General features: G+C 46.9%; 1 protein-coding gene across 3 annotated transcripts in view; it reads left to right on the top strand.

Moving 5' to 3' along the window:
• Positions 1-27,777, top strand: part of ADAM17 (ADAM metallopeptidase domain 17) — a 51,993-nt gene extending 24,216 nt beyond the window's left edge. The window contains exons 5-19 of one of the 3 annotated variants that reach the window (XM_059405129.1): positions 1,810-1,978; positions 3,291-3,424; positions 5,240-5,329; positions 7,722-7,835; positions 9,375-9,519; positions 9,627-9,715; positions 11,269-11,421; positions 16,191-16,390; positions 17,433-17,536; positions 21,456-21,590; positions 23,090-23,220; positions 24,055-24,133; positions 24,873-24,961; positions 26,852-26,902; positions 27,362-27,777. In XM_059405129.1, coding sequence (XP_059261112.1) covers positions 1,810-1,978; positions 3,291-3,424; positions 5,240-5,329; positions 7,722-7,835; positions 9,375-9,519; positions 9,627-9,715; positions 11,269-11,421; positions 16,191-16,390; positions 17,433-17,536; positions 21,456-21,590; positions 23,090-23,220; positions 24,055-24,133; positions 24,873-24,961; positions 26,852-26,902; positions 27,362-27,709 — 2,031 coding nt within the window. In that variant the 3' untranslated portion in view covers positions 27,710-27,777. Of the gene's footprint in view, positions 1-1,809; positions 1,979-3,270; positions 3,425-5,239; positions 5,330-7,716; positions 7,836-9,374; positions 9,520-9,626; positions 9,716-11,268; positions 11,422-16,190; positions 16,391-17,432; positions 17,537-21,455; positions 21,591-23,089; positions 23,221-24,054; positions 24,134-24,872; positions 24,962-26,851; positions 26,903-27,361 lie in introns of those variants that run through there. The other 2 variants (XM_059405130.1, XM_059405131.1) reach the window with 2 other exon arrangements.
• The last annotated feature ends 6 nt before the right edge of the window (positions 27,778-27,783 follow it).

Here is a 27,783-nt window from a genome sequence, read left to right as displayed (position 1 = left end):
TTTATTTATTTATTTGACAGGGAGAGATCACAGTAGACAGAGAGGCAGGCAGAGAGAGGGAGAGAGGGAAGCAGGCCCCCTGCTGAGCAGAGAGCCCGATGCGGGACTCGATCCCAGGACCCTGAGATCATGACCTGAGCCGAAGGCAGCGGCTTAACCCACTGAGCCACCCAGGTGCCCCTTTAACAGCTTTATTGAGATAAAATTCACATACTATACAGTTCACTCACTGAAAGTATGAAATTCATTGACTTTTAGTATATCCTAGAGTTACGGAAGTCATCACCACCATCCATTTTAGAACACTGTCCTCACCCGCAGAAGCAGTACTGGACCCTTTAGCAGCCCACCACTCTTTGCGCCCACATCTCCAGCCCTAGGACCACTGATCATGGTCTCTTCAGATTCGCTTGGTCATTCACAGAAATGGAATCGCACTATGCGGTCTTTTTTATCACTGGCTTCTTCGAGTGCTTCTAAGGTCCATCCACGTTGTAGCCTGTGCCAGTGCCTCATTTCTTTTTCCTGCCGAACACTGGTTTGCTTTGTGGGGACGCCACGTTGTGCATACTCATCAGTTGGACGTTTGCGCTGTTTCCCTTTTTGACTGTTAAGAAGAATGCTGCTGTGAATGTTCTCGAGCAGGTTTCTGTGTGAGCATGCGTTTTCAGTTCTCTTGGGGTTATACCAGGAGTGGAATTCCTGGGTCATATGGCAACTCTATTTTTAACCTTTTTTTTTTTTTAAACCTTTTTGAGGAACTGCCAGACTGTTTTCCATGGTGGCTGCGCTGCACATTCTCACCATTTTACATTCCCTAGTGTGTGAGGCTTCTGACTTCTCTACATCCTCACCAAAACCTGCCATTACTTGTCTTTGACTCCAGCCATCCTGGTGGATGTGAAGTCACATCCTTGTGGTTTAGATTTTCATCTCCATGATGGATATGAAGGGAGATTGCATATATCCATGTATATATAAAATACAGGGGTGTTTGTATGTGTGTGTACCTATGATGTCTTTTTTGTACTTTCCTCACAAGCTGCCTGGTTGGATGAGAGCATCATCCTCATAGGAACTTGGTTCTAGACTTGGTTATCCTTTCAAATATGTTAGTTCTGATTTACTATGACCTTGCAACAGGGGAAGTGAAGATTTTTTTAAGTGCTTTCCCTGAAAGAGGTACGTTTTAGGCACATTGCTGCAAGTTTTCAGTCTTCTCTCCTGTTTATAAAACCTGTATGGCAAGAAGATACTAAGGAAACCAGAATGAGAAGTGTACAGGGACAGAAGGCTCATCTCCCGTTTGTTGCTATAGGTCGTCACCTGGAGTGCGGTTGGTGTGCAGCAGGTGTTACATAAATGTTTTTGAGTGAATGGAAAAGGTTATGTATTTCTTTTTCTGGATCTTTTAAAAGATTTCCTAATTTGTACAAAATAATGCTTTTTTTGTATACAGATATAATCAAAGGGTGAGTAACCCATGTATTTATTTATCAGCATAGAAACTAAGAGAAATTGAAATGATTTATTTATTTTTAAGATTTTATTTGAGACAGAGTGTAAGAGACGTGTGGGGGTCAGAGGAAGCGGGATCCCTGGATGCTGGGATCATGACCTGACCTGAAGCAGATGCTTAACTGGCTGAGCCACCCAGGGGCTCCTGAAATGATTTATTTTTGATAAAATGACAAGTTAGTTTACTTAACTTGGAAATGAGTGTTATTTAAAAGCAAAGGATGTTGTAAGAATTGAGTATTTAGGAATTCTTATATTTTGCATCTCAATTATGTACGTTTTCTGTTTTAGCCACTCTGGAGACTAATTAATGATACTAAAGACAAAAGAATTTTAGTTTATAAATCTGAAGATATTAAGAATGTTTCACGTCTACAGTCTCCAAAAGTATGTGGTTATATAAAAGCGGATAATGAAGAGTTGCTTCCAAAAGGGCTGGTAGACAGAGAGCCACCTGATGGTAAGACTTAAAAATATATATCAAATAAGAAACAAACATTATGGCTGTCTTCAGTAGGGGTGGTTGTTAATTGATGCATAATTACAGTATTTGACTTGAAAATAGAGTATTATTCAGAAATTTCTTTAATTATTTTGCCTATAATGTAAGAACTGAAAGATACTAGAAAATAATGGTAACAGTAAAGATTGGAAAAAGTCTACAGAAAAAGGAAATTGAATAATCTGAGGGAAATTTTCTTTTTTGGTAAATAGATATTAAATAAGGATTGATAATATATAGTGCTTAAGTGGGTAAGGAGAGGAGGGAAAAATATTTTTCTTGGGTATTTAGAAATGACAAAATAATACTGTTGGAAGACAGTCTTTAGGTTAAGTTTTTAAGAAATTAGTTGGTTCAAGGAGAGGTCTGTACTATTTAGAAAGAGGTTTTCAGTCTTGGGACAGATCGCTCTATATATTTGTATAAATATATGTTTTTAAGATTTTTTTTATTTTTAAGATTTTATGTATGTATTTGAGAGAGAGAGCGAAAGCGTGTGCACATGTGTGCACGCATGTGTTGGGGGAGGGGGAAAGGGAGGGAGAGGGACAAGCAGACTTTCCGTAATGCGGGGCTCCATCACAGGACTCTGAGATCATGACCTGAGCGGAAGTCAGACGATTAACTGACTGAGCCACCCAGACACTCCCAAGATTTATTTTTAAAGTAATCTCCACACCCAGTGTCAAGCTTGAACTCACAACCCTGAGATCAAGAGTCACCTACTCTACCAACTCTGCCAGTCCAGTATCCCAGGGCCATTAAAAAACTAACCATCTGGGAGAAGTACTCTACTCTCCTGATTTTTGAAGACTTAGAAAATATGACTGACATTTTTGTATATAAATAAATTCTCAGTTGAATATTTGATAAGAAAAAGGACCTGTTACCATAAACCAACTTTAATGTCTGATTATCTTGATAGTTTTACCCCTTTGCATAAATTATAAACTTCTAGAAGAAAAGGACTGTTTCATAGTCCAACAATAAATTAGATGATTGTTTTACTTTAAGTACTTTTTAAGTTTCCTTATTTTAAAAATTAAGGAGGCCCTTTTCCTTGGTTTTGAATTCTATGATTTTAAAACCTCCTATTACTTTTTACTTTTCTGTCTTCTTCCATATGGTTTTTTGGTTGAAGATAATCTTTAAGGATACTAAGCTCAAATAATGTTTGTTTCAAAAATGTGCTAGATTTAAAGTGTTACTATAAAAAAAACTCCTTGTTTTGGTGAATTTTGATTTAATAGTGCATACAAATTCATATTAGAGCTTGTTCATCGAGTGAAGAGAAGAGCCGAGCCCAATCCCATGAAGAACACGTGTAAATTGTTGGTGGTAGCAGATCATCGCTTTTACAGATACATGGGCAGAGGGGAAGAGAGTACAACCACGAATTACTTAGTAAGTATCAGATATTGGATCAGGTCACTGGACACAAAATCGAGGTAGGTAGGCATATTCCATTTAAGAGAAGACTTCTGTGTTGTGAAATGTAATGAAATGAGATCTGTTTCAGTTGCTCTGTTATTTTCTAAGATAACAGGGAGCTCTCTGAGGTCTTACACTACTCAGTAGAGAGTCTAGTTTCCAATTTTTGAAAATCCACTTTACCTTTGAACTAGTGTTTTCTGCACATTAGAATTTTCATGCGTATTAAGGTTTAACATTTTTTATTGAAGTGAACTCTTCGAAAACATCACTGCTGTAGTAATGGCCATGACACATGGATGGATGTATGCTCCAGAGCGAAAAAAAGTATTAGTCTGGACTTGTGTGTGTTCTCTGCTTATAAGTATATTTCAGAGAAGATGGTCAGTTTGGTGTTTATTGTATAAAATAGCTAATTGTTGGAATATAACTTCGTGAGTAGATGGGACTCTTATGGTCATAACTAACTGTAGGGCAAAGATTCAAAGGAAGGGCTACAGAAGTACTGACTCTGGGTGTTTGTGCCTTTGCTATTATAATTTGAAAAACCAGGGAATCCCATTTCATTGACATTTTTTGTTAGTATGATCTCATTCGTCATTATATCTTTGCACTGACAAAATGTTGCTGTTGAAGGAATAAAAGAGAATGCAGCTATTCATGAACCAAGAGCACAGGCCCCCAAAGACGTCTTTCTCATGGTCTTGCTTTTTCCATTCCCTGTGTTTTATTCATACTCTCCCTCACCCTGCTTTCCCTCCCCTTCCAATGTCAAGTGAAAGAATTTCTTATGAGGGTAGTAGGAGTAGTGTGTGAAATCACTGTTCTTGTTCCTAAGTAGGAGAGATTCTTTCTTGAAAATGTTCCTTTCTTAATGCGGGTTTTGTATTAAGGGGTCTTAATTTACTTTTTTGTTCATTACCCCACAAATATGAATATAACAAGAGGCCTAGTCTTAAAAATTGCATTTCTTAGTTTTACACTTAGTATAAGTAAAGAACAGTTTTTAGATCACTGATATGCTTCACATATGCTTGCTAGAACAAGCCTCATGCAGTGAGTTTGTGAACAGTGGACTGGTCCGTTCGAGGAAAAGATGGGTAATGAGCATTTTGTTTTTATGTAGTTGGGGTCACCCTTGTTCCTCCTCCGTCAGTATCCTGTCTACCTTACCTCCCATCCGAAAGCAGAGGACGGAAGGAAGGGGGACCAGTGGAAGCTCACTCTCTCCTTCTCTCTGCCCGGGCCTTGGTGCTGGACTTTGCCCAGTGAGGGCTGGGGGTAGGTTGAGCAGCATCTGTCCGTGCCCTTCCCCTCTTTCTGAGGAAGGCATCTGAGGCTCTTACCGAGAGATGGAGTGGCGTTGGACTGCTTCTTAGAAGGGCAAATTTAAACAAAAACAAAAACCAAAAAAAAAAAAAGAAGGGCAAATTTTAGGTACACCGGTTGACTTTTAAATTTCATTTTTATAGTTGAATGGAATGGCAGTTTTTTAGAAGCTGTTATTGATATTTTGGTTCATATGCAATTGATATCCTAAAACTTGAAACAAACTATACCGTTTCTTGATTCTGGTAATAATAGTCTAAGCTCGAGGCGAGGAATAATTCTTTGTTTAGTGTCATCAGTGATGAAGAATACCATCTTAATGCTAGTTTTGTGAATCAGTGGAAACTTTTTACAGTGGTGTTTTCTCTGAACTGACCATTTTAATCCCTGCAGAATTTATTTCATGTTGCAGAGCGGTAAACATACACGTCTTTCTCTCATTTTCTGTTCTAAACGCAGATAGAACTCATTGACCGAGTGGATGACATCTATCGGAACACTTCATGGGACAACGCGGGTTTTAAAGGTTATGGAATACAGATTGAGCAGGTATTTACCAATGGATGTGGCTGTGGCTGTATAACTCCGCTGAGTGATGCAATGCAAATATGTGTCACTTGTATTCAGAACCCAAAAACTGATCTTCAACTCTAATCTTAAAAATTTTCAAATGCCAGTGATTTTCATCTGATTTGTATAGTGTTTTTGAATTATTTACAGATTGTGACGTTTTTTGTTCTTAGGCTCATTGAGGCAGGAAGGCTTTTTAGGCTGCTGTGATCTCTTCTTCTTTTTTTTTTTTAAGATTATTTATTTATTTATTTGACACAGAGAGAGAACAAGTAGGCAGAGAGGCAGGCAGAGAGAGAGAGAGAGAGAGGGAAGCAGGCTCCCTGCTGAGCAGAGAGCCTGATGCAGGGCTGGATCCCAGGACACTGAGACCATGGTCCGAGCCAAAGGCAGATGCCCAACCCACTGAGCCATCCAGGTGCCCCTGCTGTGATCTCTTCTTTCTCTGAAGTTATGTTTTTATCCCCCTTCACTGTTTTACTTTTTTGATTATGCTTTATGTCTTCAGTTAGAATGTTGGCACATATTGTTGAATCCTTAGAAATTTACTCAGAAATACTGTGTGGGGGCACCTGGGTGGCTCAGTGGTTTAAAGCCTCTGCCTTCGGCTTGGGTCATGATCCCAGGGTTCTGGGATCGAGCCCCATATCGGGCTCTCTGCTTGGGGAGCCTGCTTCCCCCTCTCTCTCTGCCTGCCTCTCTGCCTACCTGTGATCTCTGTCTGTCAAATAAATAAATAAAATCTTAGGAAAAAAAAAAAAAGAAAGAAATACTGTGTGAACATTTGAAAGGAATTTATGCATATAGAACCAGTAGATCTCTTTTCCTCAGAATTTTCTGGTTTCTTCTAATCTGTGAATAGAACATATCCATTGATGGTGTATTGATGTCATTTTAATTATATCTCATAGTAAACATTGTTTGAAAATTATAAGACTAATTAAAAAAAATTCTGAAGTTGGGTATTGCTTTGGACAGATATTTAATATACAAATTATTATCTCTTGTTTTTTCCAGGTTCTTTGTGCTAAATTAACCATGTTCTTAAAGGTTTTGTAGTATAGAACTTAGAGGTTAAGAAACAAAATTTTTGAAATCATGCATATTATATAAATGTTAAACTTTTATAGTACTTGTATAAAACTAAGAGAATTATTTTTCCCTTTTCCATTCTCTTTTACTGTTTTGCATTTTCTTTTAAGTTATTATTTGACTAGGTAATATATACACATGGTACAAAAGCCAGTGAAAAGTAAGTCTCTTCAATCTCTACTCTTGTCAAACCAGTCCCTTTTCCCAGAGACATCCATGTCACAATCTCCTAAGTACCGTCCCGGAGAGATTTGGTGCATGTGTAGCATGTGTATGTGTATGTGTATATTTGACACATGGTGGTGTGCTCTACTCTTTGCACCTTGCTTTTTCATTTTGTGTATATGTTGATGGTTGTTCCATTGTGGTACATAGAAAGCTGCCTCACTTGTCTAAAACAGCAGCATCATGTTCAGATTTTAGGAGACCAATAAATAAAACTCCGTTTTGCTGTAAGAAGTTGGAGCTACTTGGAAGAATGGTGCAGTGTAGATTTGAAATGCCAGCTTTGTAATAATGATCATAGGTGGATGGGGGGGTGTGATTTAGATGTGCAGTCACGCTGGGGTTCCATCTGTTTCATCCCAGAATTGGTCTTGACCACCCACCACCAAAGCTGCAAAGCCCTCCCCTGTGAGCATGCCACGTGGTGGCCGAGCGGACCAGATTACACCCCCCCAGGCAGGCACATCCAGAAGAGAGGCCAGAAATGGTTAAGCAGAGCATGGCTTTGTTCTTTTCCTTAAACACACTCACTGGGTGATACGTTTCATCTCCTTTGGAGGAAAGCCCATTTGTTCCTTTTTGTATTAAAGCAGGATTAACATGAATTTTTACTGTATGTCCAAGGAAAAGCCCCTGTTCTTTATCATCTTTTATTTCTGTGGGGTGCAGTGACAGACATCTAGTTCTTTGTCTCTGAATCATTGACTGTGGTTGGAGTAAATATTTTAGGCTTAGGAACCCAGGTTCTCATTTTATCAAACTAAATGTAGAAGAAATAAGAGTTTAGGAATACATTTATAAATTGATCAGTAATATAATAATAAGTAATAAGCCATTGACATACATGTTTACCATATATCATACCAAGCATATTATATACTCGGTTTTTTTTAATGAATATTAGAGCTGAAGAATTTTATGGAATTGTAGTTTTAAAACATTTTTTCTAGAATGGTGGATGATCTTATTTTGCATAGCTAAAACAGTGCAGTATTGTTTCAGTCTTTTGACTTTTTTCTGAAGTGTTCTAAGTATATTGTCTCTTTAAGTATAGATCCGCATTCTCAAGTCTCCACAAGAGGTGAAACCCGGTGAAAGGCACTATAACATGGCAAAAAGTTACCCAAATGAAGAAAAGGATGCTTGGGATGTGAAGATGTTGCTAGAGGTAGGTGGTGGAGTCCCGGATGTGGTGCTGCTGTTAGCACGCTTGGTGGTTTCTCTAGCACATGGGGCATATCTGCATCAATGAAGTGGCGCGCTGAGAAAGGTTACTGAGAGCCAGGAGCAGTGCATCCCAGTAACCCAGCGGTGACTCTTTAGCGGGGCTGACAGCAAGACAGGCCAAAAGGTTGTCAAAATGAAAAATGCTAGAAGGCGGTTCTTCTTGACCTTAATATCTTCAAGAATCCAGTTGAAGTATCAAGACTTTAGAAAATGTATACTCAATATAAATATTTTTTGCACACCATTCTGTTCAGGTTTCTTTGAAACTTATCAGTAGATCTGCTAGGTCAGTAATTGTCAAACGGTGTGAAGATGAATCAGTATTAATATAACTTGAAGATGTGAAAGTTTTCTACAGGATTTAAAAATCTTCATGACTATATTCTAGTTAGAAATCTGAAGATAGCCTAAACATTCTGTGCCTTATGAGTCTTGCCTTGATGGGTATGATCGATCCTTTTTGCCACATATTTCAGGGTCTTGAGTTTGTGTATGCAATTGCTTTGTCATAGAATTGCCTTCCGGGAAGTGATAGTGATCTTCTGATATGTTCGTGTGTGTGTTGGTTTCCTCTGGCTGCTCTAACATGTTACCGCAGATTTGCAGCTCATAACAATGCGACTTACCCAAGTTGTTCCTGTGGGTTAGTCCACGTACAGTGTGGCTTATGTCTCACAAGGCAGAAATTAAGTCTTCAGAGCTTAGAGTTAAAGGATATTGCCAGCTCTTCATCCAGGTCGAGATGCGCAGGGTGCTGCCTATGTTACCTACTCTCCATGTCTTCTGGGCTGTGACCCGCTGCCCGGCCAGGTCACTTCTCAAGAGGCTCGGCCAGGGGAGCTGTCCGTCAGGACTGCTGGTAACGAAACGCTGTACACTGGCAGCTTAAACAACGGAAATTTATTTCTCACGGTTCTGGAGGTTGGAAAACCAGAGCAAACTTAAAATGAACAAAAACCCTGGGCACCTGGCTGGCTCCGTCAGAGGAGCACACGAGTCTTGATCATAGGGTTGTGATATCGAGCCCCATGTTGGGTGTAGAGATTACTGAAAATAAAAAAAATAAATAAAATAAAAAACAAAAAACAAAACCACGTACAAAACCAGTGGAGTCCTTGAAATACTTCAGGGGGTTCTGTTTGGTATTCGGTGCTGACATCCCGTGGACAAAATATCCAGGCTCTGAGACTTACGGAATTGGAATGTCTCCAGGGCTGGGCTGCACGGCTTCACACCAGCCCTCTTGGTTTTGAGCTGCTCGAAAAAGCCCCCAAGTTCTTCCCTGTCCTGTCCCCCACCCCAACTAGATGGTACTCCTCTTTCCTGTATCTGTGGGTGCAAATTGTACGCAAGCATTGTGCCGCAGGTGTGTGTTCTGATGGAGAGCTGCAGTCAGTCACACGGCAGTGTTCTCCAGGGTCTGGTTGAAACATGTATGATGTAATTGTTAATCTAATTAAGAATACTTTTTTTCTTAAAGCAATTTAGTTTTGATATAGCCGAAGAAGCATCTAAGGTCTGCCTTGCACATCTTTTCACCTACCAAGATTTTGATATGGGAACCCTTGGGTTGGCTTATGTTGGTTCTCCCAGAGCCAACAGCCACGGAGGTGTTTGCCCAAAGGGTAAGTTTTCTGTTCGTTGTGCGGTGTGTGAGAACGGCAGGCTGATTAGATTATATTGTTATCCTGTGTTCGATAAGCAATTCGTCTCCGTTTCCTTTGTCCTCTAGCGTATTATAGTCCAATTGGAAAGAAGAATATCTATTTGAATAGTGGCTTGACCAGCACAAAAAATTATGGTAAAACCATCCTTACAAAGGTATGTTCTCTTATTTTTTAAAAGGATAGATTTTGAGTTTGTTTTAGTAGAACCTTAGCTGTATATATTTATGTAGGTATCTTTTTAAAAAGTGGTATATACTTCTGTTCGCTTCTGCTTAAAAAAACACATGTGTTTTGGTGGGAAATGTGAAAATAAAAAAATATAAAGAAAAAGATAAAAAGCTACCTGTGAGATTTCTTTGGAGACTGGTCAGGGTCCTTGTTTCTCGTGAAGTCACCCCTCCTGGAGCCCTTCGTCCTGTGCTTTCTTTGGGCTGCTCAGTTCCCAGTCCTGCAGTGTCGCTGTCGTTAAAAGACTTCCCAGACTCTCTCGTTTCCGGACCTCATGTTCTTTCTTTTTCTTATCTTAAGATATTTATTTATTTGAGAGATTGAGAGGGAGATAGCACGAAGATGGAGTGGGGGGAGTGGAGAGGAGGGTCAGAGGGAGAAGCAGACTCCCCACCAAGCAGGGAGCCTGACGCGGGGCTTGATGCTGGGACTCTTGGACCATGACCTGGGCTGAAGGCAGATGCTTCACTGACTGAGCCACCCACGAGCCCCTGCTCATGCTCTTTCTTGATTTATACCGTCGTTTTGGTATAGCATATCTTCCAGGAGTTTCCTAAGAAAAGGATACATGAGAGGCAAATTGAGATTTTTACATATCTGAAATGTCTTTACCCTACACTTAAATTTGATTGATAATTAAATTTTTTCAGCATTTGCAGGCATTGCTGCATTATTGTCTTCTAGTGTTTTGTGTTACCCTTAGAATCTGAAATCACTCTGTTTTCTCATCCTTTGTATGTGACCTGATTTTCCTTTAGAAAATTTTAGGATCTTGTTTTTGCCCAGATACATCCATTAGGAATGTGTTAGGCACATTCCAGCAAATTCATAAACTGAAAATCCAACAAACAGTGACTTCTAAGAGGTGTATTTGCTTCAGTCAACCACAGGGTCATGGCAGCGTCCTGTGGATGCTGAAGCAGCTTAGAGATGCTCCCTTGGGGAACCAGGATCTTCCTGGTTTTCACTCAGCCCCTCTGAGCACAGGCCTTTGTCCTCATGCATATCCTCTGCTCACAAGATGGTTCTCTTCTGTGTTGCAAAAAGGAGGACAGAGCCTCATCTGTCCCTTGTAAAAGAAAAAAACTCTTGAAGTCCCACCCCCTCTGTTTCTATCTCACTGGACAGCCTGACCTACCTTCAAAGAAATACGGGAAGGGGATATTTTAACAGTACACTGCCAACCTGAGCAGGATTAGGATTTTTTAAGGAAGGAAGAAGGGGAGAATGGGCATTGATGGGAAATACTAGTTTCTGACACACTGGTAGTTTGGCTCCAATGTTATACGTGCTGTAGGTTTTTTATCCCACTGTGCGGGGCCCTTCAGTCTGGACACACCGAACTCCCACAGTCCTGCTGCTGTTCTGTTGTTGATCTGGTTCATCAGTACCCCATTTAAGAAAAGCAGGGCCTCACTGGCCACAGTAGCGGATGGTTGGATATTAAGTCATAGCGTTTTCTTTGCACGATCATTTAAGGAAGCTGACCTGGTAACAACTCATGAATTGGGACACAATTTTGGAGCAGAGCATGATCCGGATGGCCTAGCAGAATGTGCCCCAAATGAGGACCAGGGAGGAAAATACGTTATGTATCCCATCGCCGTGAGTGGAGATCATGAGAACAATAAGGTATGTATCTTCTGGAGCTTTTTTGGGTTAGGAAGGAAAGAGGCTATTCCGTTTAATTATAATGAGAGCTCAGAAGAGCCTTCCATTCCAGGGATGGGATTGTGAATTACAAAGTACCCTCAAACTTGGTTGTGTGCTTTAGAGTGAGGTGTGGTGCATCGAATCTGGTTTAAGTTATCATTTGGACTGTTATCAAAGTTAATTGTGTTGATGGGACTATATGGAAAATTAGTGATAGTAGTGGCTCATGTTAGAGGTTTGGATGATAGGGTCTGGTGCAGGTTAAAAGTTTCATGTCATCTCTTTTTTTTAAAGATTTTATTTATTTGACAGAGCGAGAAAGCACAAGCAGAGGGAGCACTGGGGGTAGAGGGAGAGTGGGGACTCAGTCCCCAGACCCCAGGATCATGACCTGAGCCAGAGGCAGACATTTAATCAACTGACTTAAGTCAGGCTCCCCCAAAATTTCATGTCATTTCTTATACAAGCTGTTGTTCCTTTTAACTCTACTTAATTTGCATGTTTTCATCAACTTTTGCAACAAAATACATAATTTGCCAGATTATAAACCCCTTTGGGAAAGGCCCATGCTTGTCTTGTTCACAGCTCTGTCTCTAGTGCCTAGCAGGGGGACCTGGCATGTAGTATATTTGTTGAATAAATAAATGAAGTTTACTGCCAGGGGTTTCTGAGAGTATACTAATCCCACGGGAGAAAGTAAGCCTGGCTATGACTGACTCTTGGATTTCTGGCCTGCAGGTGTTCACAGGTGTCTGTTTTGTGCATTTCACTTGTTAGGCGGCACAAAGCGTCAGGAGGAGAACACACTGGCGGTGGTGCCGAGTTAGAGAGGGCTGGCTCTAACTGGGAAAGATGGTGAAGTATTTCTCCTGCTTCCGTTTTGGAGCCAGGCCCTGGCTGTAATTTAAAGCCTGGCAGGGAGGTAGACGAAGGGATTATTTTTGCGTTTCCCTGGCCCTGACCCTGCTTTTGGAAGTTTCTTTCTTCTGTTCTTTTTGTCATCTTTTTCCCTGGCTCTTACGTATAAACGCTCTCTTCCTCTCTTGTTTTTTGCACCTTAAGCTCCATATTTCCTCTGCCGGACAGCTTGTGCCCCAGGCGCGCTGCCCTCCCTGTCGCACTGTTCCTCCGACTTGCCACGTCCTCTGTTTCTCAGCTTTGTCTCTGCATTTTATTTTTTTTTTAATGATTGATTTATTTTTTTTTAATTTTAATTTTTTAAAAAGGTTTTATTTATTTATCAGAGAGAGTGAGCGCAAGCAGGGGGAATAGCAGTCAGAGTAGGCAGAGGGAGAAGCAGGCTCCCCGCTGAGCAAGGAGCCCAATGCGGGACTCAGTCCTAGGACCCTGGGATTATGACCTAAGCTGAAGGCAGCTGCTTAACCAACTGAGCCACCGAGGTGTCCCTGATTTACTTATTTTTAAAGAGAGAATGCATGCTCCAGGGGGACGAAGGACAGAGGCAGAGGGAGAGAGAGAATCTCAAACAGACTTCCTGTGGAGCCCAGCACAGGGCCCGATCTCACCACCCTGAGATCACAACCTGAGCCAAAGCAAGACAAGAGATGCTTAACTGACTGAGCCAGCCAACCGCCCTCTCTGCATTTCTAATCGTGTACATTGTACTTAGCGCTGTTCAGTAGAAGGTTCTGGGATGACGGAAACATTCTGTGTTAATACAGCAGCACTAGCCATAGGTGCCCGTTGAGCACTCCAGATGTGACCGGAGAGACCAAGTAACCGAATTTTAAATTCTGTTTATTTTATTTTATTATTCTTTCTAACTTCTGTTTTATTTAAATTCAATAGTGATTGCCTAGGGCTGGAGCTGGGAATGGGAATTAACTGTAAAAGGACATGAGGGACCTTCCTGGGACAAGAACATGTCCACAAGCTGATTTGTGGTGATGGCTGCCCTGCTTGGTAAAGTTATTGGAAATCACTGACTTGGACACTTGAAATGGGTAAATTTTGTGATATATAAAATATGCCTTAAATAAAGCTATTAAGAAACAAAGAACAACAACAACCCAGCGTGAGCGGAGGTGGTGAGGGCGCAGAGGAGGGGGAAGCCGTAAGGTGATGGTTGTTGAAGCTGGGGAGGAGCATGTGGGCATTCATGATACCATTGTGTCTACTTTGCAGCTGTGTGAACATTTCTATAATAAAAAGTCTGAAGTATGTGGTGAGGACGAAGAAATTGAAATAGCCACATTTGGCTCCTGGCTGTAGTTTGGACAGTACACTCTCTAGTCATTTGCTTCTTTGTTACTGAGGATGGTTTGAGTACTTTGGGGGAAATTGTCTTCCTTTGTAGACTTGTACTCTACAAGTTCTCCTTGTGAAATTTCCCCGAGAGCTCTAGCTCTTCCATGGCCTTGTAATGACTTCTAAGGAGAATAGTGCCTGGCTAGAGACTTTTTTTTTTAATTTAGGGAAGTAGGGGCACCTCGGTGGCTCAGTCAGTTAAGCATCTTCTTTTGGCTCAGGTCATGATCCCCTGGAGTCCTGGGACTGAGCCCCATATTGGGCTCCCTGCTCAGTGAAGATTCTGCTTCTCTCTCTGCCCCTCCCTACTTATGCTCTCTCTCTCTCTCTCTAACTCACTCTCTCAAACAGATAAATAAAATCTTAAAAAAAAAAAAAAATTCAAGAAGTGCTAGTCATCCACATTGGGCATAGAGCTTTTTTTTTTTTAAAAAAAAAAAAAAAAAAACAACGAAAAAACACAGGCAACTCTCGGGGCACCTGGCTGGTTCGGTCAGTAGAGCATATGACTCTTGATCTCAGGGTTGTGAGTCCAAGCCCCATGTTGGATGGGGAGCTAACCTAGATGAAAAGTGAGGGACAAGAAAAGAAGGTGCTAGTTTATCAAATAAGAACAATTTATCCATTTATTTATTTTGTCCTAAGCACATCATGTTTAGTGTATTTTCTGTTAGTTTGGTTTTCCCAAGAGTGATCCTCTTATAAAAAGATACTGGGTGGGTCGCCTGGGTGGCTCAGTGGGTTAAAGCCTCTGCCTTCGGCTCAGGTCATGATCTCAGGGTCCTGGGATGGAGTCCCGCATCGCATCCGGGCTCTCTGTTCAGCAGGGAGCCTGCTTCCCCCACCCACCCCCTGCCTGCCTCTCTGTCTACTTGTAATCTCTGTCAAATAAATAAATAAAATCTAAAAAAAAATTTTTTTTAAAAAGGAAAAAAGATACTGGGTGTCTTCTAATCTACATTTTAATTGAATTTCTTAATAAAAATGTTTGTAGCTAGGTAAAAAGTGCTCCCGTTTCCTTGACCTCAAAAGACAGGGCCTGGCACCTCGCACAGGCAAGCTGCTGAGGCCTCAGGCCTCACTGTGCTCACGTGGCACAAGGGGGGTGAGTTCGTAGGAGGGTTTGTTGGCACAAGAGGAGAGGGTGTGGGAAGGGTGCAAACAGAAGGCCAGAGGTCTTCAGGCAGCATGAAAATTGTTCTCTGAGCTCTTAGCCCAAGGGCCCTGGCCCTCGGAGTGTAGCTATGGCAGGTTAGTGAGGAGGCTGCTTCCTGCTTCAGTGTGAATTTGATTGCCTAGCATCTGGTCTCACATGCGTGCACTGCTAAAACTGAGTTCGCGAATCTGCAGTACTCGTGAGTAAACCTAGCAAATTCTAACTGCCCGAGGCCTAGACTGAAATAACCAGACCCCTTAAATATCTTCACCATAGAATAAATAGGAAGATCCTTAAAAAAAAAAAAAAAAAAAAAAAAAAGCAAAACAAAGATCTGGTTAATATTTCTGTTAAGGGTGATAAGGTCTTGGATATCATTCTAAAAATAATCCTTTCAGTATCTGATTCAGTGATCACTATTCCCTTGGGAGGGTCCTGTGCCCTCCGCTCCTCAGGGGCTCCATGGCTGTCATCTGGGGCAAAAGGGAAGCCATTTTAGCAACTGTGCAATAGTTGTGGAGACGCTGTCTTGAGGAATCCCTGCACAGGTTTTCCTTCAATCTCTTACTCCCTTTCTTGCTAATTGCAGATGGTTTGGGAAATGGACTCCCATTTCAGAGCTCCTGGTAAAAAAAACCCCAGATTTATAAGGAAGCCATTTCCCTGGTTCTGTATTGCAAGTAGAGAAGTGAGGGTAGAGGCTTCCTGTGGAACATTGGTCACCTGTAAAAATCTCAAACTTAAAATCCTGGAGACCCATGTGAATGTTTAGGTAACAATTTGGATTTTTATCGTTTAATAGACTGTATGTAATATCCTACCTCTTATTATGCTCATCTCTTTAAAAACCTGAAACATGGGTCATTGGTATACACAGCCCTGGAAAAGGAGGTAAATCAGAGATAGACTCCATTTTGCCTTTCTGAGTCATCCTGTGCAGGAAGATGGCGGCGTGTGCCGTGTTCCCCCGGTCACTGCCGCGGCGCTGGGTGCCAGCGGGCAGTTTGGGGGGTGGGGGTCAGAGCGTCAGCCCTCTGGTTGGTTCTGGCCGGGATGTGCGCTCTCCGTCTTTGTACGGCCTGCCTGGGGAGAAGTCGGGCTCCTAACCAGACGCACGCCAGCTTTAGTGCACCCAGCCAAGGGGGACCGCTTGATTCCACGTAGCCGGCTGTCTGAGGTGACCGTGGTGGAATGTGGCAGACCTTCGAGGTGGCTCTGCATGTGGCTCTTACAGTGAGAGTTTGTCTCCAGAGAAGAAACACAAACACTGCTTGGGAATGACGTGGTGTCATTTTGGTTCCTTTGTGGCCCTTCCTCTTGTAAGATGTTCTCGAACTGCAGTAAGCAGTCCATCTACAAGACCATCGAGAGTAAGTCCCAGGAGTGTTTTCAAGAGCGAAGCAACAAAGTGTGTGGGAACTCCAGGGTGGACGAAGGAGAGGAGTGCGACCCCGGCATCATGTACCTGAACAACGACACGTGCTGCAGCAGCGACTGCATGCTGAGGGCCGGTGTGCAGTGCAGGTGAGTGCGGGCGGCCGTGGCCCGGGGCGGGGGGTGGGGTGGGGGGGAGGCTCAGGGGCGCCATTGTGTCCTTTTCTCCTTAACAGCAAGGAATCTGCTTTCTGGGAGGCAGTATGACTTTGGGTCACAAAATCTCTAATCTTGTAGACTTTTTGATTCAGGATCCCATAGCTCAAGAGAGTCTTTTTTAAGGAAACGAGAGAGGTGATTAAATGAGGGTGTTCACAGCTGCATTCTGCTTCTTTTTTTTTTTAAGATTTTACTTATTTGACAGAGACACAGTGAGCGAGGGAGCACAAGCAGGGGGAGTGGGAGAGGGAGAAGCAGGCTTCCCGCTGAGCAGGGAGCCGGATGCAGGGCTTGATCCCAGGACCCTGGGATCATGACCTGAGCCAAAGGCAGACACTTAACAACTGAGCCACCCAGGGGCCCTGCTGCATTATTTTAGAGTAACAAGATATTAGACCCAGGTGACAGTCCTGAGATCTAAATTGTTGTGTTTCTATGCAATAAAACCGTGTGGAAGACTGTGTTCAGTGGCATACACTAAATGCAGAGGAAGCAGGTTACAAATTAGAAGGTACTGTGTTTGCATGTTGCGACGGGTGCCTGGCTTAGCATAGAGGAGGAGACGTCGAGTTGGTGGTGAGTAGCAGATGTGAACGATGTACGGTGCTTACTGCAGCAGAAATCCTGCTGGGACTTGGATTCCGGCTGCCTCGTTTCCTCCCGCTGATGGCCTTGCAGGCATAGGTCTTCCTTTTTTTTAAAATTACTGTATCAAGTTAATGAAAACCAAGGACACCAAGATGTTCCGAGGTCGAGTCCCCTCGGACTTCTCTGTGCTCCTGCTTGATGCCCCCGCAGGAAGGGCAGACAGTGTGTGCAGGCGGGCCAGCGCCCGGGAAGGATGACTTTGCAGGATCGGGCGGCCCAGCCGAGGGGCCTTCCCCGCCATCTGCAGGGCCCGCTGACATGACCGTAGTGTTTGCTGTGGGGCTGACATTCGACTGGAACTGTTCTGTCTGCTCTGCCTCTGCAGTGACAGGAACAGCCCTTGCTGTAAAAACTGTCAGTTCGAGACTGCCCAGAAGAAGTGCCAAGAGGCGATCAATGCTACTTGCAAAGGCGTGTCTTACTGCACAGGTGAGTCCTTCTGCTGGTTCTCTTGGGATGCTTTTGCGCAGGTGAGCATGTGTATGTTTGAAACAACACTGTATTTCGTTCAGAGGAAAACAGCCTTCAGAACCATACTCCTTCATTTGAGATGCACTTACCAGTGGCCGGCGCCAGGCCCGTTGTGCTTGCTTGCTTATTGTGTCCGCTTCATTCCCATCACCTCCTCCTCTCACGGGCAGTGCTGTAATGCGTCTAATATTTGCCTGGGTATGTGTATTTCCTTGACGATAATATCGTGTTAGTTTGTGTATATATGGGTTTTTAACATGCCAGGATAATACTCCACTTTAGATCTTTTTTTAAACTCAGTGTCAGTTTTTATGAAGTATCTCTGTCATGCCATCTGTGGTGTGTGTATCTGTGTCTGTACATGGTCATTGCTTGGACCCCTGCTGAGTTTACTTGTGTGCTCTAGGGTATCGTACTCACCTGTTCACTAAGTGGTGGCTTGGACTGCCTTCATCTTGGGGGTACCGCAGATAGGAGTTCGACAGATGTCTCCCACCTGTCTCCCAGGTGCTGTAAGGGTTTCCTGGCTGCACGTGGAGGAACAGAGTTGCTTGGTCATAGGAAGTGGCCCCGTGTCGATTTCGCTAGAACAGTCATGATGCACCTGTAGTATGTGTGGATTCCTGTGTCCCAGTGTTCTCATCAACCCTTGCTGTTACTCAGATGGTCTTCTGTTTTTTGCCAATCTGATGAGTATAAAGTGATCTCTCATCCATATTTGCATGTTTCTTGAAGGTACCTGTGTCTCCTTTTATCTGTTAGCTATGCAAAGTTTTCCTTTTGTCAATAGCCAATTCATATATTTGGTCCTTTTTAAAAATTTTTTAAAGTATTCTTCATGCCCAACATGGGGCTTGAACTCACAACCCTGAGGTTAAGAGTTGCATGTTTTGGGGCACTTAAGCAGTCCAGCTCTTGGTTTTGGCTCAGGTCACAGTCTTTGGGTTGTGGAATCAAGACCCATGTTGGGCTCTGTGCTCAGCGGGAATTCTGAGATTCTGTCCCTCTCCCTCTGCCCCTTTCCCTGATCACCTCTTGTGAGCTCTTGCTCTCTCTTCCTATTAAATAAACCTAAAAAGTCGCATGCTCTAATAACTGAGACATCAGGGTGCCCCTATATGGTTCATTTTTAAAAATTTGGGTTTCATGTCTTTTTGATATTATTGACTTAGAGGAGTTATTGTATGATAATTTGATTGGTTTATAAGTTGCATATACCTTCCATCTTGGAACAGAAACTTTAATTTTTCTTTTTAAAGATTTTATTTTTATGTATTTGTCAGAGAGAACAAGTAAAGGGAGCGGCAGGCAGAGGGAGAAGCAGACTCCCTGCCGAGCAGAGAGCCCAATGTGGGGCTCCATCCCAGGACCCTAGGATCATGACCTGAGCCAAAGGCAGATGCTTAACGCACTGAGCCCCCCAGATGCCCTGTTCACCCATTTAAAGTGTACAGTTAGTGGTTTTTAAGGTGTTTGCATTTGTGCAGCTGCCGGCGGTCAGTGTCAGAACGTTTCCATCACCTTAAAGAGAAACCTGTGTCCCGTAGCCATCACTGAATGTCCTCATTCCCTGCCAGCCCCAGAAAACCAGTGATCTTTTTGTCTCTGTGTATTTGCCTGTTCTGGACATTTCATATAAACAGAATCCTACAATACATGGCCGTTTGCAGCTGTCTTCTTTCATTCGGAATCAGGTTTTTGGGACTCCTCGTGTCATAGCATGAAGCCGTCATCATTTGTCCTTGTCACTGAGGGATCGCCCGTTGTGTTCCTCTGTGCCGCATTTTGTTTCTTTTGTTCATCAGTTGATGCACTTTGGGATTATTTCCGCTTTCTGAGGACTAACACCGCTGTGGATATTTCTGTACAAGATTTTGTGTGGTTGTGTGTCTGTTGTTCCCCAGTCGAGACCCAGGAGTGGAGTCGCTGGGTCGGATAGTAACCGTACCCTCGTTTGAGGAGCCTTGGGGCTGTCGCGCTAGCGGTATGCGGTGTCATCGCGGGCCCTCGCTCGAAATGGACGTTGTTGGTCCCTCCGCCGCATTCCTCCAGGCCCAGGGCCCCAGCAGCTTTGAGGACAGGCGCAGTGACCTGTGCCACCTGCTCTGTCTACCCGTGGGATCCGATGCACCCAGAGCCTCGGGAGCCTGGGGACTAGGTGGCTCTGTGTGTTTAATGCTTGTCCTCTGCGTCTGGTGCCCTGACGTTAGTCTGCTGAGAACACGTGCGCAGTGGATACTTGTAGGACATTTTGCACGTGTGTGTTCAGGGCAGCAGCACGCACTGAAAATACCGGGGGGTGTGGTCTCCCTGTCACTGACAGGCTGCCCTGTCCGCATGGCCTCCTGTCAGCAGCCGCACGCTTGTTGCGTGTCCGTCCTGTGGACCCCGAGTGCCCAGCAGCATAAACGGTTTCGTCAGACCAGAGGCACAGGTGATGTGCCCGCGTCAGTGTGTACTGGGTACTTCGTGGAGGGCTTCTTTTGTTTGAGACAGGACAGGTTCCTCTGAGTTTCCTGTCACCACTCCACTGACTTGCAAGTCCTCAGTTCTTCCGGACTCCGGGCTATGGTCCCACTTGTCAGGGGAAGGGCCAGGCCTCTGGCTCTGGCCACCGTCTGCCGTCCGCATGCGGTCATGTTTAACTGCGTGTGCTGCTTGCTTTCTAGAAGGAGCCCCTCACCCCATCCTCTCCCTTGAATTTAACATCCTTCTGTGGCTTTTCTTTTGTTTGGAAGAATCATTAATTCATTTAAGAAATACTTGTGGGGTACTTACGGCGTGTGATAGGGATTAGACGTAAGTTGATTTATTCCTAGTTTTGATCTTTGCTCTCGTGGAGCTCACCAGTCTGAACCGAAACCACATCCTCACATAGACGTCAACTGAGGGGCGCCTGGGTGGCTCAGTCAGATGAGTGCCTGACTCTTGATTTCAGCTCAGGTCATTTTATTTCTTTATTATTTATTAGACAGGGAGAGAGCGGGCGAGCACACAAGCAGAGGGAGCGAGAGAGGGAGAAGCAGGCTCCCCACTGAGCAAGGAGCCCAGTGAGGGGTTTGATCTCAGGACTCTGGGACCGTGACCTGAGCTGAAGGCAGACGCTTAGCCAACTGAACCACCCTGCTGTGCCCTTCAGCTTAGGTCTTCATCTCAGGGTCGTGGGTTTGAGCCCTACTTTGGGTTGCCCACTGGGTGTGGAGCCTACTTAAAAAAAAAAAAAAGCCATAAATTGCAAAACGTGCGCTTGAAGTAGAGAAGCAGCTGTAGGGAAGGAAGCAGTGGGTGAACGTAGGGCCGCGGGAGGTCTGAGGGAGGTCTTGGAGCCAGATCTGAGGGTGAGAAAAAGCCCGCCAGGGCCCTCCAGGGCAGAAACGAGAACATTCCGGGTAGACTGAACAGCCTATGTTACAGTTCCGAGGGAGAGACCTTGGAGAGGGGAAGACACTGGAGGCCGGCCGAGGGCTCGGGGGTGGCCGCTGGTGAGGTTGGAAGGGCCCGGCTGGCCGCTGCCGTGAGCCTCCCGCAGAGCTTGCTTCTCAGGCCGTGGCGGCCCCGACGTCTGCTCCGCGGTGCGTCTGTGCTCCTGTGTGTGTGTCCTGTTACCTGTAGTTCCGTTTCACAAGGGAAAGGTAAAAGCAAGTTGTTAAATAGTGGCTGAGGGGCGGGGTGGGAGCGCCGGGGTGCGCACCGCACGGCGCTGGGCGCGCAGCCAGGTGCTCGCGGCTCGTCGGCCGGCTGGGCCCGGGCCGCTGGCGTCCTGCCCCCGGGCCACTTTGTGCCCTTTGTGAAGCGCGGTGCCAACTTCTGTGGGCACCCGAGGCCGGCTGCTGCCGCGTGACTCACGGCGACCTGTGTGCTTCCCACGTGCTTGCAGGTAACAGCAGTGAGTGTCCCCCGCCCGGCAACGCCGCAGACGACACAGTGTGCTTGGATCTCGGCAAGTGTAAAGATGGGAAGTGTGTCCCCTTCTGTGAGCGGGAGCAGCAGCGGGAGTCCTGCGCGTGTAACGGTGAGTGCACGTCCGTGCCGTCCTTGCAGCCGGAGCGGAGCCGGTCGTGCCTGCCGGGCCCACCTGCAGGGCCACGGTGGTGGTGAGATCCCAGCCGGGGGCGGGGCGGGGCAGCGGGGTCCGGGGGCGCCCTCCAGCTCCGCGTCTGGTCCGCTGACTTGTCCGTGAGAGCCGCCTGTCGCCTGTCGCCTGTCGCCGTCCTTCCTGCTCCACGTTCAGGCCGAGTGGCAGGCTTAGGGGTGGGAGGGGGGGGGGTGCGGCTGAGCGCGTGGGTGGAGGAGTGTCCTGGCTGCGCCCGCTGCCATGTGGTACCCCGCGTGAGCGCGGCAGGAGCCCGCTGCGGCCACCGGCCGGGGACTCCTGCTCCTTGGGACTCAGCCAGAGGGAGCCGGTCCCAGGGTCTGACCCTGCCCGTTAGGGTGTTTGCTCTCGTCACCAGGGCTGAGCCTGCTGCCTTCTGCTCCCTGCCTGATGTCTGGGGGAGGGGCCTCGCTTAGCGATGGTTGGCGACATCACGCCGGCTTCTTAGACACTTGTCCTCAGGTTTCCACCTTCTATTTTTGGAACTCCCGAGCCTGAGAAGGGACCGACTGGGTTCCAGGCTTCCTGTTGCTTTCAAAACCATGCAGAAGTCGGAGCCAGTGGGCTGGGAACCCCCAGGCACACGGTGTGGGGAGCGACTCTTCTGGGGAAGCAGCAGTAAACACCGGGGATGACACACGGTAGATTCCAAGCCAGTCATTTCCCGAGGGAGTGGCAGGGGACCTGGGATGCCTGGAGAGACCCATAGTAAACGCCCAGGAAATGCTTGACCACTGGACGAATGATGGAAATGTATGTCTCTTTTCCCATTCGAGTGCTTTTGCTGGGTTTTGTGTTCTAGTTGATTCCAGGTTCTCCCACGTAAGTGACCAGGGATTGCTCTGGGTCACATACTGTCCCGAGTTGCGTTGCCAGTTGACATTTTGGCCATTTTTGCTGTTGGTGTGTGTGCCACATGGCCTGTGTGGGCCTAGTTGGTTCCGCGACCCACATGCTGTGGGCAGTAGGTGTAGACGGAGCTTCAGCCCCTGCGCTCATGTCACCCCGTAGCTCCCTGTGGCCCGCACCCAGCTGTTGTGTCACAGTGGTACTGGCTCTCGCTGGAGGCTTGGTTCTCTCGGGGTGTTTTTGAAACGGCGACACCGAGGGTTGAAGTCAGCAGTGTAACAAGAATGTTGGGATGAAGAGAAACTTTGAGAATCATACAGGATCTGAAGGAGAATCTTTCGGCTTTTACTCCGTTAAGGCAGGCTCTTTGGTGTAAATTGTTCTTGTCTTGTGGCCTGAGGACTGAGGAGCCTGAACTCAGAAGTTAGTCTTCGGGGTGCACGAAGGCTAGTTCACTGTTGGAAAACACAGCATTTCCTTCCCCGTGGGGAGCGGGGTGGGGAGGAGAGGAGGGGAGCAGGAGCGAGTCCGCGGTCCGGCTGCCCATGAGCTCCCCGGTTCCGTTCCAGAAACTGACCACTCGTGCAAGGTGTGCTGCAGGGACCCCTCGGGCCGGTGTGTGCCCTACGTTGACGCCGAACAGAAGAATTTATTCTTGAGGAAAGGGAAGCCCTGTACGGTGGGCTTCTGTGACATGAATGTGAGTATTTACTTCCATACAGCTTTTTCTGTGACAGCCAGACGGGCAGTTTTGATACTATGAGGACTTGATTTTGCCAGGGGAGAGAGTCCTGCTGTGCCTTGTCACCCACTGCCTGCTCTCGGCTGTCCGGGCAGGCCATGGGGATGACGCGAGGTGAGGCGCCGGTGCTCTCTGGGAGCTGGAGCACGCTCTGTCCGGAGCAGGGGACCTTGAATCCAGGGACTGCGGGGGAGGGAGCTTTTCTAGTAGAGTCGGCTCATTTTAGGCCGTGTGTGTTAATCACTTGGTTTTCTAGATTAATTATATAATTGACTAAGATTGTGAAATTGCAAGTTTTGATTTAAAACCAGTGCTGATAGAAGAAAGACCCAGAGTGGCTCGATGCACCTCCTCAGGCCCTCTTACCCTCCAGTGAAACACATTTCATTCCCATGGAGTCACAGGCGTGGATTTAAAGGGGTTAGGCCGGCTTCCCAGGCCGTCTGGTTAGGTTTCTCCTGGTGCGTGTGTTCGCGCGCGCGCGTGCGCGCGCGCGTGTGTGTGTGTGTGTGTGTGGTCAGTGCAGCCCTTGCTAGAGGGCCCTGTCTTAAACAAAATTGGTTTTCTCAAGTTTTGTTTCCTGGGAATTCTAAATTCACTTATAAAAATGGGCTGATTGTGGAAGTGGAAGTGACAAGTGTCTCCTGCTGCGTTAGTTCCCTGTGTCCAAAACTGGGCCCCTGCAGCTCTGATTTCCTGAAGCCTTACATGTCCATCCCTTGTACCCAGTCCATCCCTTGTGCCGCTCCTGACACAGTCCTTTTCGGGCACTGCTGTGTTCTGTGTTCACAGGGCAAGTGTGAGAAGCGAGTACAGGACGTCATCGAGCGGTTTTGGGACTTTATCGACCAGCTGAGCATCAATACTTTTGGTAGGTGATTTCCCCGGCATCTGTTTGCTTGGAAGTGAGCAGAGTTTGGTGATGACACGAGGAAAGTGTGCTGTTGGGTTAATACGTCGGATCCTGAAGCGGATGGAAATATTCACGGCGTTTGCTGACGCAGCTTTGTCAGTTGAGATGAAGCACACACCCGGCTCTCCCGCTGTGGCGTGTGGATGCGCAGGTTTTCAGACAAGGGAAGTCCACACGTTGTTGAAATTCTGGCATCTTTAAGAAGTGGACACTGGAACCGTAAGCCTGGTTCAGTCCTGTAGGTGGTAAATCTGAATCCAGTTTCATGTGAGCCTCAAGACAGACAAAAACTGGGCCTCAGGTTTTGCAGAAGCAGCAACATATTCTGTCTTGCAGGGTTGGAATTCACTGTCAGAAAAATAGTACCCGGATGACAGTGACTTTGTCCTGTCATGCATTGTTGCAAGCAGTAGCCTTCCGTGTGCTTGGTCCCTGACACAGCACTCAGGGGTCGTGTTGAGCACCATGTGATGCAGTCTTTCCTGCACGAGGGTCTCGGGGCTCTGTCCGGAGGAGTGTTCGTAGCTCGGGGGATGGTGTGGGCTGGCACAGGGGACACTGACGCCGCTTGGGCTGCCTTCGTAGTGCCACCTGGCCGGCAGTTTGTCACATTTGACACCATGGTAATCTACTAAGAGATTTAATTTTGTGTCTAAAGTACTTGATCAGAACACTGACTGTTTGGAATTGTTCACAGGGAAATTTTTAGCAGACAACATCGTAGGTTCCGTCCTGGTTTTCTCCTTGATATTTTGGATCCCCTTCAGCATTCTTGTCCATTGCGTGGTAAGTCACCAACTTGTAGATAATGAGACATTTTATTAGAATTTTGAGCAATTGCAATCTTACAACTTTTGGAAAAGATAAAATTGGTTCTTAGCAAGATCTGACCTGATGTTTCCAGTGACATTTTTTGGTGTTATTCCCTGGGAAAGCTTATTTATTTATTAAAAGATTTTATTTATTTATTTGACAGACAGAGATCACAAGTAGGCAGAGAGGCAGGCAGAGAGAGAGGAGGAAGCAGGCTCCCTGCCAAGCAGAGAGCCCGATGCGGGGCTCGATCCCAGGACCAAGGAATCATGACCTGAGCCAAAGGCAGAGGCTTTAACCCACTGAGCCACCTAGGCGCCCCCTTGGGAAAGCTTATTTTGTGAGAAGTTTAGCTAATCGTTTTTTAAAAAGAATTATGCTTTTTGTATGTGGATATATGTTCTCGTGTGTAATTGGAGGAATGTTATACTTCTGAGCCCGGGAGACTGTTTCACTGGACTTGCCTAGGGCCTCCGAGTGAAGCTTTGCAACAAGAGCGTTTCAGGCTTTGTTAGAGCAAATATCAAACCTCAGCATGCCGCAGACGGCGCCCCTCTACCAAGTGGTTTTTGTTTGCTTTATTGCTTCGGGTGTTCACAGCCCCCCGTCTGGTAAGAGGGAGCAATCTTTATTATCTTCCTTCGAAACGACTAACCACTAACGAGGTGCATTGGGCTTTCCCCCGTGAACTCCATGTGATTCATCAACTTGGAGACTTTAAACAACTCTTACAACTTCATTCACCTGGCTTCTGTGGGAAAAAGGTGACTTGTCTGCTGTTGAGACGAGAAATCAGATCCAGGCTTGCAGACTTGTGTTCTGGAACTCTTGGGCATGCCTCCTCACGTGAGCACTTGGAACATTTGGGCGCAGCTCCGTCATAAGGCGTTACTCCTCTGCTCCGCTCTGGTCTTGCCGGGGCCTCCCTGAGCAGCTCGTCCCGGTGGTGCGCGTGGTGGCAGCCGAGAGTGCCCCCCACCCCCGCTCCCCCGTTACCGTTGTTTGACCGCGAGGCCAGTCTGCTTTGTTTGCCTTGAGAGTTGCCGCTGTGCACCGAGGCCTGACCCTGGGTCTTGGAGCAAAGCCGCTAGATAGGCGGGAGGCTGGTGCCTGGTCGCTGACCACGGAATGTGTGGGGGCAGCTGGGCTGGAAGCCAGGCCTAGATTTAAGGGCTCCGCGTCCTGCCTTGCCCGCTGTCATCTGTTCCACGCCGGGCAGGTGCAGGGCGGCGGCTGGAGCCATGTGTGCAGCAGGCGCTTCGGGCTCAGTTCCTCTGAGAATTTGGGCGACAGTGAACTCTGGGAACAGCTGAGTGTTGAGGCGGGGCGGGCTGGGGCATTCGGAGGCCAGTCCCAGGTGGGCGAGCCAGCCCGCAGCATCCCTAACCCCCGGCAGCTGGCCCGGCAGTCAGCAGTGCCCTGGTGTGACCCCTGCCCTCAGGGACCTGCCTCTGGGGAACTCCCCCAGAAGAACCATACTGAAGCGTTTCTTGACTAGTTGTTTACTTGACATCAAAACACCGATGGCCCCAAGGGCAAAGGAAGCACTTCCAGGCTGGTGGCAGAACTCACAAAGTTGATGTAAGAAATTCTTGTCACTGGGGCACCTCGGTGGCTCAGTGGGTTAAGCGTCTGCCTTTAGCACAGGTCATGATCCCAGGGTCCCAGGATCGAGTGTCTGCTCAGTGGGAGCCTGCTCCTCCCTCTGCCCCTCACCCTGCTTGTGCTTGCTCACTCTTTCAAATAAATTAAGTCTTTAAAAAAATTCTTCTCATCTACTGGCCCTGCTGACACTCGGCACACTCGTGTTCCGAGGCAGTTCATCGCTTAAGGATGACCTTTCCCTGCTCCTTTAACCCCTAGGATAAGAAACTGGACAAGCAGTACGAGTCCCTGTCCCTGTTCCACCCCAGCGTAAGTACCCGCGCGCTGGTCCCGCAGATGCTCGGACCCCTGCTGGAGCCAAGGCTGCCCGTTGGTCGCCCCAGCGAGGCCCTCGGCCTCTGCAGCCGTGCGTCTCTGCCTGTGGGACGTCCTGCAGTGGGAAGGGTCCAGGCTGGAGCCGCCCTTAGTGGCGGGAGGGAGGCTGAGCGGAGAGGGAGGCTGTACCCGCCCTGGCGCGGACTTAGCTGGTCAGCACTGACCTGGTTTAACGTTTTGACTTTCCCTGTCTTGAGACCCTGACTTAAGGATTGTTTCTTGAGCGCTCTTTTGGGACTCACGTGGCCAGTTGTAGGACACGTGGAAGGTGGGGGAGCCTCACCTCTGGCTTTGTTTAGCGGGAGGGGTCACGGTGCCCGAGGGGACTGCTACGTGCGCGGGGCGGGTGGATCTGTGGGACCTGGGTCCGTGTCTGACTCGGGCTCTTCGCAGAACGTGGAGATGCTGAGCAGCATGGACTCCGCCTCGGTGCGCATCATCAAGCCCTTCCCCGCGCCCCAGACGCCCGGCCGCCCGCAGCCCCTGCAGGTCGCCTCCGCGCCGCCGCCCCCCGCCGCCCCCAAACTGGAGCCCCAGAGAATGGACACGATCCAGGAGGACCCCAGTACGGACTCGCACGCGGACGAGGACGGCTTCGAGAAGGACCCCTTCCCCAACAGCGGCACCGCTGCCAAGTCCTTCGAGGACCTCACTGGCCGTCCGGTGACGAGAAGCGAGAAGGCCGCCTCGTTCAGGCTGCAGCGGCAGAACCGAGTGGGCAGCAAGGAGACCGAGTGCTAGGCCGCGGCTCCCGGCGTGCGGCTCCCGGCGTGCGGCTCCCGGCGTGCGGCTCCCGGCGTGCGGCTCCCGGCGTG

This window comes from Mustela nigripes, chromosome 7 (assembly GCF_022355385.1).
Source record: "Mustela nigripes isolate SB6536 chromosome 7, MUSNIG.SB6536, whole genome shotgun sequence".
In the NCBI taxonomy this organism is placed as follows: Eukaryota; Metazoa; Chordata; class Mammalia; order Carnivora; family Mustelidae; genus Mustela; species Mustela nigripes.
Note: the sequence above shows the minus strand (reverse complement) of the source record. Positions and strands in the feature narration are given on the sequence as shown.